At 42.9% G+C, this 14,242-nt stretch overlaps 1 protein-coding gene across 2 annotated transcripts in view; it reads right to left on the bottom strand.

Moving 5' to 3' along the window:
- Positions 1-14,242, bottom strand: part of LOC124139846 (gem-associated protein 5-like) — a 212,996-nt gene that overhangs the window by 8,534 nt on the left and 190,220 nt on the right. For both annotated transcript variants that reach the window (XR_007219116.1, XM_048388307.1), the window contains exons 21-24: positions 11,676-11,795; positions 10,304-10,514; positions 8,163-8,301; positions 6,743-6,945 (exon numbers count right to left, since the gene is read on the bottom strand). Coding sequence is in view for 1 of the 2 variants with exons in the window: in XM_048388307.1 (XP_048244264.1) it covers positions 6,743-6,945; positions 8,163-8,301; positions 10,304-10,514; positions 11,676-11,795 (673 nt within the window). In the remaining variant the exon portion in view is untranslated. The remainder of the gene's footprint in view (positions 1-6,742; positions 6,946-8,162; positions 8,302-10,303; positions 10,515-11,675; positions 11,796-14,242) is intronic.

Genomic DNA, 14,242 nt, shown 5'->3' with positions numbered 1-14,242 from the left:
GTGCATGTACGTGCGTGTGCGTGCTAGTCCTGACTAATTCCCATTTTATTGTGCTAGCTGACTGAGACACCACCACCAGACCACAGAGACGGTCCCTGACTCAGATTAAGTACTCATTAAAGCCAGGACTGCATGTGAAATCTTGCAGCGTGAAAGGACAAATCAACAAACGCATTCATCATGGACTGTGGTCATCACTGAGAAATAGCTCTTCTGTTATTACATGTGATTCATGACAAAATATCAACAATATCTATTTGGAAGAAAAAGTGAGGAAACATTTGCTCACAGGACAACAAGTGTGTGTTACATGATCCTGCTGTCAGCAATATTACAATGACAAAGTCTATGGCAACCTGAGCATTGACGGATGAACAATTTTAAGTGCCTGCAATGAGTCATACATTTGTTTGATGTTTTGTTTTGTTTGTTGTTTAACGCCATACTCAGCAATATTGCAGCTACTGACAGCGGTCTGTTAATAAGCAAGTCTGGTCCAGACAATCCAGAGGTTGATATCATGAGAATCAATCCACACAATTGGGATACGATGACATGCATCAACAAAGTCAGCGAGCCTGACCACCCGATTTCGTTAGTTGCCTTTTATGACAAGAATGGGTCGCTGAAGACCAATTCTAACCCAGATGGTTTATGTTGACAAATTAACATTTTAGAATTCTGTGCTACCTTAAAATTAAATATATTGAAGAGTAGATCTTGTTCAGATGCAGGACTTAGCGATCTTACATACATTAGTTCTCCAGGAATGTCTACTTAATGAGTCCAGCAACGTATTTTTGAAATGTAACAACTTTGGTGTCTTTTCTCGTGCTGAGTCCGTTCTGCTGCTGATGTTGTGCATGGGGCGACACGTGATCATCTTAACTGTAATCCCACCCACAAATCTGCATGTTTAGAGATAGTTGTGGGTTCAGATTGTCCGAAATTAGAGACAGACTTTTTTCAACAGAAGTAACAAACACTCTTCTCTTGTGTGTTGCCTCCAAAGTTACACAGTTATTATCATGTTCAAGTTATGTTTGGTCAGCTCAAAAAGGATCAAGCTTTTTTGGTCAAAATGTTTTCTAAGACTGAAACTATCATTCAATCAGGATTGGCATGGGACCTTAACTGATAGCACAAAATCATGACTACTTTTGAATATATCAAACTTCAATTCTAAAATTTAGATGCAGTTCCCATCGCCTTTGAATTGAATCAGCAAAGTTTAAAGCGAGGAGATGAAATTTGTGTTATTTGTAAAGAGAACTATATAGAAGACGAAGATCATTTTATTTTGAAGTGTAAAACATATGATGTTAGAGCAAAATTTATAGCACCAACATATTTTACTTATGCCACCAGACACAAGTTTAATGTTGTAATCTCCTTCACTTACAAATACACTGTGAATAACCTATTGATGTACATATATAAAGCAATGTGAATGAGAAACAAACTGGCACCCTGAGTCTCTGACTCCCTGTATTGCCATTTATCATGGGCCTATGGCCAACAATATTGAATGAATAAAGCCAACTGACTGATTCAGAGTCAGATAAACAAGGGGTTGCAATGAATCATACGGGAGGGTTATGTTGACAAATTAACATGTAAACCATGGCTTCTTTGTCTTTGACCATGCAATAACTTTTAAAAGTGTGATGTAGCACTTTCTGATGATGCATCTGTAACAGTGAGTGAGTGAGTGAGTGAGTGAGTGAGTGAATGCTTGAGTGAGTATGTGAGTGAGTGAGTGAGTGAGAGTGAATGCTTGCATGAGTGTGTGTGTGAGTGGTTGAGTGAGTGAGTGAGTGAGTGAATACTTGCATAAGTGTGTTCTACTAGAATGAAAAACAAGTTCAGTTTGAGTACACAGTTCATACAGAAGCCACCAGCCTTGATCCCCTGACCCAACAAGCTGACCAGCATGAAGATGCAAGACATCAATCTCCATACACTGACAACAAGAATTACCAGTTTCAATCAAAGCCTGACACTGTCACAGTTACTGCCTAGGGGCTGAAAACCTAGCAGGAACACTTGTCTGTTATCTGCAATTACAACCCTGTAGTGCCACCATGTTCAAACATGGACAGGTCAAAAGTGCTGACGTGGATGGAATTGATCGCTCCTCTCCCAGGCAGTGTAATTGTAACTTGGAACGATGGGTCTTTGTATGGCTTGGCCTTTGTTTAGCCAAGTGAAGAGATGTTGCCAGTTTCCAGGATTGTGGCATATCCTGGAATGTCTAGCTGGCATCAGGGGTAAAACAACACACTTGCAGATTGTTTTGACAGATTTACTTCACCATTGGTGGTTGTGTTTCAAGAGGGTAAAGGTTTCAGCATCATGATTGGATAGTCAATGACGAAGTTGCTTGGTTGTTAGTTTTTTAACGCCGCACTCAGCAATATTCAAGACATATGATGACGGTCTGTATATAATTAAGTCTGGACCAGACAATCCAGTGATAGACATCATGAACATCGATCCACACAATTGGTATTCGATGACATGCATCAACCAAGTCAGCGAGCCTGACCACGTACTCCCAAAAGTGGCCTCTTACAACATGCACAGTGGCCTCTTACGACATATATGGGATGCTGAAGACCAATTCTAACCCAGATCATCATGGGTTGACAAGCTGTGTCAGGCACCTTTTCCACAAAGCCATCTTAGTGCTACCGCTGTCATGAGTCAGTGTTGGAGTAGGGGTCCGGATCATCACGGGTTGACAAGCTGTGTGAGGCACCATTCCACAAAGCCATCTTAGTGCTACCGCTGTCATGAGTCAGTGTTGGAGTAGGGGTCCGGATCATCACGGGTTGACAAGCTGTGTGAGGCACCATTCCACAAAGCCATCTTAGTGCTACCGCTGTCATGAGTCAGTGTTGGAGTAGGGGTCCGGATCATCACGGGTTGACAAGCTGTGTCAGGCACCATTCCACAAAGCCATCTTAGTGCTACCGCTGTCATGAGTCAGTGTTGGAGTAGGGGTCCGGATCATCATGGGTTGACAAGCTGTGTGAGGCACCATTCCACAAAGCCATCTTAGTGCTACCGCTGTCATGAGTCAGTGTTGGAGTAGGGGTCCGGATCATCACGGGTTGACAAGCTGTGTGAGGCACCATTCCACAAAGCCATCTTAGTGCTACCGCTGTCATGAGTCAGTGTTGGAGTAGGGGTCCAGATCATCACGGGTTGACAAGCTGTGTGAGGCACCATTCCACAAAGCCATCTTAGTGTTACCGCTGTCATGAGTCAGTGTTGGAGTAGGGGTCCGGATCATCACGGGTTGCTGAAGACAAATTCTAACCTGAATCTTCAGGGGTCTGAAGTTGTTGGTAATAGCTAAATTGTATTATGTCCTCCAATCTCATATGTGGGATGTTATGTTTTGTCATTGATGGTGTTTGTGTTGTGGAAACTGGAAACATTTGTGCTTTATTTTGTTTTGATGGTTGGTACAGTTTTTTGACACCTATTTCATCCTGACAGCTAAAACATTGATGAGAAATGGAAAACCTCAGGATCACATGTTTGATTTACACAAATCTACTTTGAAGGTCAAATCTGAACAAACCGACCATCTAAATGTTACCTGATTTGAGAAACATTTCCATGTTGAAACAGTCTCTGAGTGAGTGAGTTAGGTTAACCGCCACTTTGAACAGTATTCCAGTTATATCACAGCATGTCTGCTGAATATGAGTGAGTGAGTTAGGTTAAACGCCACTTTGAACAGTATTCCTGTTATATCACAGCGTGTCTGCTGAATGTGAGTGAGTGAGTTAGGTTAAACGCCACTTTGAACAGTATTCCTGTTATATCACAGAGTGTCTGCTGAATGTGAGTGAGTGAGTTAGGTTAAACGCCACTTTGAACAGTATTCCTGTTATATTACAGCGTGTCTGCTGAACGTGAGGGAGTGAGTTAGGTTAAACGCCACTTTGAACAGTATTCCTGTTATATCACAGCGTGTCTGCTGAATGTGAGGGAGTGAGTTAGGTTAAACGCCACTTTGAACAGTATTCCTGTTATATCACAGCGTGTCTGTTGAATGTGAGGGAGTGAGTTAGGTTAAACGCCACTTTGAACAGTATTCCAGTTATATCACAGCGTGTCTGCTGAACGTGAGGGAGTGAGTTAGGTTAAACGCCACTTTGAACAGTATTCCTGTTATATCACAGCGTGTCTGTTGAATGTGAGGGAGTGAGTTAGGTTAAACGCCACTTTGAACAGTATTCCAGTTATATCACAGCGTGTCTGTTGAACGTGAGGGAGTGAGTAAGGTTAAACGCCACTTTGAACAGTATTCCAGTTATATCACAGCGTGTCTGTTGAACGTGAGGGAGTGAGTAAGGTTAAACGCCACTTTGAACAGTATTCCAGTTATATCACAGCGTGTCTGTTGAACGTGAGTGAGTGAGTTAGGTTAAACGCCACTTTGAACAGTATTCCAGTTATATCACAGCGTGTCTGCTGAATGTGAGGGAGTGAGTTAGGTTAAACGCCACTTTGAACAGTATTCCAGTTATATCACAGCGTGTCTGTTGAACGTGAGGGAGTGAGTAAGGTTAAACGCCACTTTGAACAGTATTCCTGTTATATCACAGCATGTCTGCTGAATGTGAGTGAGTTAGTTAGGTTAAACGCCACTTTGAACAGTATTCCTGTTATATCACAGCGTGTCTGTTGAACGTGAGGGAAGAAACTGATCTGATGCCATTGTGATAAACCCACAAGTGCGGTCCTCACAAACGTATTGAAGTCTGTAAAAGTTTCTCATAAAAAATTGTGTCTCACACAGATCTCATCAGTCATGGGAAAATCTGACTTTTCACATTTTCTGAGTCTTCTATGATGTAGGCTCTCTAGAGTCAGATGACACAACAAAACAGCCAGTCAGTGGCGGACTACCATCTCGGCAAAACCGAAATTGCCTACACATGGTCTTTCAAGGTAATATTTTTTTAAGCACAAAAATGATTGCCTTTCACTGACATCAATCAGTCCACCAACAGGAGTAATTCAAGCTACTGTAGTCTATGAGACATCACGTTTGTGCTACGGCTATCATAAATCTATGTCACAGTATATGAGTTATGGTAGTAGTACTGGTATACTTCGTGAAATGGGGTCAGCCACATTACATTGTCATAATCTTACCAAAAGCAGTCAGATGTCCCACACAGTGACAAAAATGAAACAGAATAGACACATGTTCACTCTGCTGAAAAACAGTTGACTGTCTACACTGGGTAATACTTATTTCCATACTCAGATTCACATTGCAACAGAATTTTTTGGATACACTGAAACACACAGATAGGAGAAAAGAATGTCTCCAAATTGCAGGAAAAAGCGTTAAAGATCATCCAAATTCAAATTGTCTTTGGCGTAGGGGTGGGGGCACCCTGGCTAAACTATTTCCAAGTTAATATTTCCCATGTTGCCTGCATGTGTAAAAGAACCCATCTATGCCCCTGCCAGCTTCAATAACAGGGTCAGACCAGGGGGGAAGGAGTGAGTGAACCCATCTATGCCCCTGCCAGCTTCAATAACAGGCTCAGACCAGGGGGAAGGAGTGAGTGAACCCATCTATGCCCCTGCCAGCTTCAATAACAGACTCAGACCAGGGGGGAAGGAGTGAGTGAACCCATCTATGCCCCTGCCAGCTTCAATAACAGGGTCAGATCAGGGGGAAGGAGTGAGTGAACCCATCTATGCCCCTGCCAGCTTCAGTAACAGGGTCAGACCAGGGGGAAGGAGTGAGTGAACCCATCTATGCCCCTGCCAGCTTCAATAACAGGCTCAGACCAGGGGGAAGGAGTGAGTGAACCCATCTATGCCCCTGCCAGCTTCAATAACAGGCTCAGACCAGGGGGAAGGAGTGAGTGAACCCATCTATGCCCCTGCCAGCTTCAATAACAGGGTCAGACCAGGGGGAAGGAGTGAGTGAACCCATCTATGCCCCTGCCAGCTTCAGTAACAGGGTCAGACCAGGGGGAAGGAGTGAGTGAACCCATCTATGCCCCTGCCAGCTTCAATAACAGGCTCAGACCAGGGGGAAGGAGTGAGTGAACCCATCTATGCCCCTGCCAGCTTCAATAACAGGGTCAGACCAGGGGGAAGGAGTGAGTGAACCCATCTATGCCCCTGCCAGCTTCAGTAACAGGGTCAGACCAGGGGGAAGGATCGAGTGAGTGAACCCATCTATGCCCCTGCCAGCTTCAATAACAGGGTCAGACCAGGGGGAAGGAGTGAGTGAACCCATCTATGCCCCTGCCAGCTTCAGTAACAGGGTCAGACCAGGGGGAAGGAGTGAGTGAACCCATCTATGCCCCTGCCAGCTTCAGTAACAGGGTCAGACCAGGGGGAAGGAGTGAGTGAACCCATCTATGCCCCTGCCAGCTTCAGTAACAGGGTCAGACCAGGGAGAAGGAGTGAGTGAACTTCATCACCACTGTGACTGATGACTGCATCCATTAGATGAGATCCAGGTCACTGGGTCATGATGACCCTCAATTATGGTAGCCAGATTACAGAGCCTGACTGAAGTCAGCTTATTCTTCAACAGCACCCTCCTGATTGAGAATCAATCCTCCAACCTAAAATTGTAACAAGTAATCCTCATTGGTCATCTCTTACGTTAAGCATAGGAGTGAACATTTCTTCCCAGAGAAGTGGTTGTATATTTTTGACCTTTGTATGAGTAGACAGGACCTCCTACCTGCTGGGGGTCGATGTGACTCTGTCTCCCAGACTGAAGCTGCTGGAGAGTCCTGTACGTCAGAGTGAGGCTCTCAGAGTCCATGCCAATGTCAAGGTTACCAGACCAGACCTTCAGTACATGGTGTGGGAAGGAGTGCTCTCCAATCATGTAGGGTTTCCATGGCAACACAGGATCACATTCAGTTACATCAAGGATGAAATCTGAAGTTGAATGAAACCATATCAAGCAACCACAAATGTTGACAATACAGCTTTTTGAAAAATGATTTTGTAGTCTCTTCTTTAAAATTCCTTCATACAGGAAAGTATGGAAGGTAGCTTTTAACTACTGGAAATAAAAATGGTGTGTTACCCGTAGTACACGGATGATACACCAATGCATTGGTGGATTGCGATTTTTTACTTCTCGATACAAGTATCGATCACAATCGCACACTAAGTAAAATGTTTTGATTCTTTCCTTAAATGTTTGCTGTAATAACTGTTACCCCGTACATCAAACACTTGTCATTTGTGAAAATTCGTAGTAAACAAGTAAACATTTTCATCCATTACCCCACACTTGAAACTGATAACTGTAAGTCGTCAGTGTGCCAAGTATTTGACAATCCTGTCTATGAGAAAGTGGCTTACGGACCACAGATACGAGCTGATGCAAGTATCGTGATACATATTGGATCGCACACTTGGTGTATCGTCCCAGCCCTAGTTGCACCATACTCAGCTCCAACCCTATCACAGCAAGCAGTACTTGAGCCAGGATCACACAAACCAGTGAGTGATAGAGTGAACAACAACACACGAAAAAGAGTGAGTGAGTAAGCGAGTTGGGTTTAACACCATTTTTAACAGTATTTCAGTCATAACACACTGTGTCAGCTGTGGAAGGAAAGCTCGGAGTGATGCAGGTCTTTGACGTTGACCACGACACTGAAGTTCAGTCACACAGGGTCAGGTCACAGGTTGAGGTTGAGATAGCCTTTCATCTCATGATACATTGTACAAGTTTTGCTTGACTGTTTGTTTGTTGTTTAACTCTCAGCAATGTTCTAGCTATATGTAAATAATTGAGTCTGGACCTGACAATCCAGTGATTGACATCATGAGCATCGATCTATGCAATAGGGATACAATGACATGCATCCAGCAAGCCAGTGAGCCTGACCACCCGATCCCGTAAGTCGCCTCTCACAACAAGCATAGTGGTTTCTTGCAGCAAGCATGGGTTGCTGAAGACCTATTCTAACCCGGATCTTCACGGGCCATTGTACAAGTGCCTGTTCAGATACTACTGGCCATACACATCCCTAACCAGTTAATATAGGGCATACAATAAACAAGTCTGTGGTCTTACTAGTCATACTTCAAGGTAGACTTCTAGATGTCACGTGGGCACATAGTGTGTGTGAATACCTCACCTGGAATGAATGCCTTCCCGGTCTGCGCCTCCCCCCACTCTGTGAAGCAGGCGGGGTCAACCTCCCTCAGTGTCCCCGGGGTGAGGGACTGTAGTTCCCGCAGTAGCAGCTCGTGCATGCTGACAAACGGCAGCAACATCTGCAGCAGAACACAGAAGCAAACAGGTTTTATTGCCAGCAACTAATTATTACAGGTACATTAATAGTCTTTATACACACAGCCTTCGTTCCACAAAGTGATCGTAGCACCAAGTTGAACACAAATCCCATACTTTAACATAAACTTACGATAATCGTAGTGCTATGATCGCTTTGTGGAACGGGGCCCCCATGTATTTAACCACGAACAGCACATGTTTGTTGACAGTCATGCACCTTCAAACCAGCCAGAGAACAGAACTCTCCCATAACAGACACCTCCTCCAACTTGCTGGCCTAGCCACTCACATCAAGCAGTGTTAACACCATTCCTAATGCTAATAGACAAAACACATAAGCAAACAGCCGACTAGGGGGTTGATAAACATTTGTTAAACTGTGAAATTGCCAATCAGACCCTTTTTGAAACCAGAAGTTCTTCTAGACAATTAATGTCTGGAATGTCTATGCTGTATTTGCCATTCTAAGTGGCCTGGTTTCTCAGAAAATTGACACTGTTAATGATATCAATCACTGGAATTTCTGGTCCAGACTCGAGTATTTACAGACCGCTGTCATATGGCTGAAATATTGCTGAGTGCAGCATTAAACAACAAACAAACAAACAGAAAAATGACAAAGAGGGCGAGATTCTTAAAACCCTATTTTTTGTCAGAGATTTTGAGGTTGAGAATAAACTTGGTTCAAATGTTGATGAGACTAAAACGTTTTTGATAATATTCACTTGGAAATTATATACATCTTGTACACTGGTGTGTTTCTGTGAAGATATTTTAATAACTGTATGGAACTGTATAGGGTGCTTACAAAGATTATTTAGTTGATCAGGGGGTGCTTCTTGGAGTGGGGCACTTAATACAGTGAATATGGTAAGCAGACAAAGGAACATTACTGTCTACCATGTTGGACATTAAGGGGTCACAGGGTCTTTAGTGTTTGCTGCTACAGCATGTGAATCTGGGGACCCCTTCAGTAGTCTACCCCTTAATCTGAAACATTTACACTGGGGTCATGACAAAGATTCTTAGTTTTTAAAGCTTAATATCAAACACAGAGTAAACCAATGATAGATTTGTTCATCGGGATGATTTCACTTGTAACAGTCTATATTATTTGGACTTCACTTCTTAAATGATTAAAACCACATGCCCACCTAGAACACAGAACAAACTCTCAGAACATCTAAAAAACAAACAATTCAAGGTCAATGTACATAGTGTTCCTAGAAACCTCCAAGGCTTCACCACACAAATCTGACACTCAGAAGAAGTACAAATGTGAGGCCACATAAGAGCTCCTCCATTAACAGAGATCAGGGCCATATCCCTTCTCAACATAACATGAAACAACAGAGAGTGATATCCTATCGTATCTGTACCGCTTGGCCAGACATCCTCATACCTATATATACAACTGCTGCTGGCTTCAATCACGCCTATCACTCATCCAATCCTAATGTTGTTATTGTTAACTCCTTTCATCCCTGCTCATGTAGTGTTTGTTGATCTCCATATGTCTAAACAATCTCAGGCTCTTATTCTACTTTGACAAAAGTATAAGGATATACTGGAATATGGAAACATCTCAATGCAAATGAAATTGAGTTACTATGAGAAAAACTTGTTTGTCTTTGCATATGATTCATGAGATATTTATACCAATGAATTACCCACATGAATAATTTGAAAATAATAATAACTGGATATAATTTATTACTAGTCTTACAATATATGTTGATGAGGTCAGTGAGATGTATTTGGATGCTGGTAAGTGGTTGCATAGATTTTACTGTCAATTTGGAAAATAAAGCCATTCAGCAGGTCAGTATCAATCATGATTGTAGCTCTAACTTCCATTTACTATCTTGACAGATGAATGATAATTCTATTCAATCTTCACACTTCTGCTGTCACTGATAATAATCAATTGAGAAAGCTGCATCCTGACCGAGGATGGAGACATGCTGGTGGTGCTGTACCAACCTTCAGTGTTTCATGTTCCTTGAGGAATTTGTAGCCCTGTTTCCAGTCATCCTTGGCAATGAACTGATGAACCAATCTATGAGCATACAGAAATCCCTGAGGCTTTTCATTGGCTAACAAAGTCATGTGGGTAGCCGTTTTGAGGGACGATTGGTCGGTTCTCTTCGTCAACAGATTGGCAGCATCCTGGATCTGCTTCATAGCCAGGTAACTGAAACCAAACATGCCTCTAAATGCCATCAAACAAATATGAAATAATGAATTCTAGGAGGTTCTACACCTTGTAAGCAACGTAGTCGAGTTTGAAGACTCATGATGTTGAGTGTTTGTATTCTGTCCAATTGTCATTACTCCCACAACGTGCATGTGCAATCAAGTCTTGTTAATCCGACACTTGTTAATTTGACAATCGGCTTGATCCGACAATAATGATGGGAACCGATTAAATCAGTGCTATTCAGACCCGTTAATCTCGCACTCCGACATACTACTTTGTAACGAATTACCAGAATCACTCATTAATCAGTCTCGTTAATCCCACACAATGATCAGCGTACTCCGTGGTCATCTGCCCGCGAGTACACAGCCCATGTTTTGATGCAAGACGAGCCGGCTGGCAGCTGCATATTACAACGGCTGCAGAGATAAACTTGCTTAACAATAAACAATTAATGCTTTAAATAAAAAAAACAGGATTATTCACATGCTTAGATTACCTCAATCTCATTAAAATCAGATACAAGTTCTCGCTATCGCCGAGAACATCCCATAACAGGTCACAACAGAACAACCTTCGCGAACTATGACTGACCAATGAAATGGCTAACAGTGAGTCAACGTTAGCCACTTAGAAAGAAGCTTTCTTAAGCTTTGTGGTACTAGTTTCGAACATGCGACTTCCATTCCAGAATATGCTTTTTAAAGTATTTTGAATAAGTTATACAGTCCGTAACAGTTGTTTTGTGTTGAGCTTTAGATGCTGCATGATTAGAAAACATATTACGCTAACAATGTAAATTAACAATTTGAATATTTCATTTATATTTTTATATTACGTGTTTGTATTGTTATCTATCGTGTAGTTGTCCGATTATTGATCACAAACGGTGATACTTCTTAATTTTCTTTATCCGACATACTTGTTAATCCGACATAATCATATGCAACCAACCATGTCGGATAGACAGGACTTGATTGTATCTGGTATACAAGGGGCTGCCCCAGAATCTCCCCAAGGTATCACACAGAGGGAACAGATCTGGATACTTATGAAAATGGAGACTGTAAGCATGACCATGTTGAAGATTTAATGAAAAAACTAGACTACTTTGCCAGATCCCTTCAAGTCCTTTGATAGTACTTCAATGCTCACCACTTGGCGGCCTGCTCGTAGTTGCCATCTTTCATTAACATCTGCGCCCACTCCATATACAGGTCCTCCAGCACTGGGTCAAGGGGAGACAACCTCATCCGCGCAAGTGCCACAGCCTCCCTGTTGAAGTTGAAGTTGACATGACACAATCTTATGAGACACATTAGCTATTACTTAACATATCAACACATTAACATTTACAAATATCATATGATTAATATTCACTATTAAAACATCTCTCATCAGACATTGAATGAGTGAGATATTATATCATAATTTAAGGAAGCCATCTTGATTATCACACAATATCTAAGGAAGCCATCTTGATTATCACACAATATCTAAGGAAGCCATCTTGATTATCACACAATATCTGAGGAAGCCATCTTGATTATCACACAATATCTAAGGAAGCCATCTTGATTATCACACAATATCTGAGGAAGCCATCTTGATTATCACAAAATATCTGAGGAAGCCATCTTGATTATCACAAAATATCTGAGGAAGCCTTCTTGATTATCACAAAATATCTGAGGAAGCCATCTTGTTTATCACAAAATATCTGAGGAAGCCATCTTGATTATCATACAATGTCTAAGGAAGTAATCTTGATTATCACACATTATATAAGGAAGCCATCTTGATTACCATATCATAACCTAAGGTTTTTTGTTTGTTGTTTAATGCCATACTTAGCAATATTTCAGCTATATAACGGCGGTCATAAATAATCAAGTCTGGACAAGACAATCCAGAGATCGATTCAGTTTAAAATCATTCACGCATTCATGAACCAAACATTAACACTGTTCACCTCCAAGAACAAAGTTACTTATCAAACAATTATTTCTCAGATGGCCTCTCATCCAAACAATGTCCATACTCTGCATTCATTGTGACCATCCAATCCACACCTAGCAAGTCAGGTCCTCAGACAAAATGTAAGAGGCATCTTCTCCTGGAGCTCCATGAAGGGTCACCATCCAATCCACACCTGGCTGTCTAGATCTTCAGACAATATATAAGAGGGGACATCTTCTCCTGGAGCTCACACCTGGCTGCCAAAGTCTTCGGACGAAATGCATCTACCCCTGAAGCTCCATGGAGGTTCAACATCCAATCCACACCTGGCTGCCCAAGTCTTCGGACGAAAATGCATCTACCCCTGAAGCTCCATACTGGGTCGACATCCAATCCACACCTGGCTGCCCAAGTCTTCGGGTGAAATGCATCTACCCCTGAAGCTCCATGGAGGGTCGACATCCAATCCACACCTGACTGCCCAAGTCTTCGGACGAAATGCATCTACCCCTGAAGCTCCATGGAGGGTCAACATCCAATCCACACCTGGCTGCCCAAGTCTTGGGGCGAAATGCATCTACCCCTGAAGCTCCATTGAGGGTCGACATCCAATCCACACCTGGCTGCCCAAGTCTTCGGGTGAAATGCATCTACCCCTGAAGCTCCATTGAGGGTCGACATACAATCCACACCTGGCTGCCCAAGTCTTCGGGCAAAATGCATCTACCCCTGAAGCTCCATGGAGGGTCGACATCCAATCCACACCTGGCTGCCCAAGTCTTCGGGCGAAATGCATCTACCCCTGAAGCTCCATGGAGGTTCAACATCCAATCCACACCTGGCTGCCCAAGTCTTCGGGTGAAATGCATCTACCCCTGAAGCTCCATGGAGGGTCGACATCCAATCCACACCTGGCTGCCCAAGTCTTCGGGCGAAATGCATCTACCCCTGAAGCTCAATGGAGGGTCGACATCCAATCCACACCTGGCTGCCCAAGACTTCGGGCGAAATGCATCTACCCCTGAAGCTCCATGGAGGGTCGACATCCAATCCACACCTGGCTGCCCAAGTCTTCGGGCTAAATGCATCTACCCCTGAAGCTCCATGGAGGGTCGACATCCAATCCACACCTGGCTGCCCAAGACTTCGGGCTAAATGCATCTACCCCTGAAGCTCCATGGAGGGTCGACATCCAATCCACACCTGGCTGCCCAAGTCTTCGGGCTAAATGCATCTACCCCTGAAGCTCCATGGAGGGTCGACATCCAATCCACACCTGGCTGCCCAAGTCTTCGGGCCAAATGCATCTACCCCTGAAGCTCCATGGAGGTTCATCAAAGAAAACTGGGTCCTAAGATATACTAGAAATTGTTGACTTTGAAGCAATTGTTTTTCAAATAACACCAGGCAGCCTGTAGTGACTGAGGCAGGGGCCAATGGCAGTCTCAGTGCACTGGTGGGTGTATTAACCTACTTTGTGTTGTTTTTGTTATGAAAGTGAAACACATCACTGCAGGTTATTGGGACAAGGTCCATATAGCAAGCCAATCCCAGAATCTGTCCTTGAGAAAAGATCAGAAGGATTGCTCACAAACATTAAAGTATTGTGCCCACAATCAAACAGGATATTATGTTTGAAACAACACTAATCGCAATGCCAATGTTGATATATATGACTGATCATGAGAATGAAAGTTTGAATAAAGAATGAATAAAAGGACAAATTCATGAAGGAAGGTATAAGTATGTCAGTGTGTGACTGC

The sequence above is a fragment of the Haliotis rufescens genome, unplaced genomic scaffold, assembly GCF_023055435.1.
Source record: "Haliotis rufescens isolate VD_foot unplaced genomic scaffold, xgHalRufe1.0.p SCAF_7, whole genome shotgun sequence".
Taxonomy (NCBI): Eukaryota; Metazoa; Mollusca; class Gastropoda; order Lepetellida; family Haliotidae; genus Haliotis; species Haliotis rufescens.
This window is presented reverse-complemented; position numbering and strand designations above follow the sequence as displayed.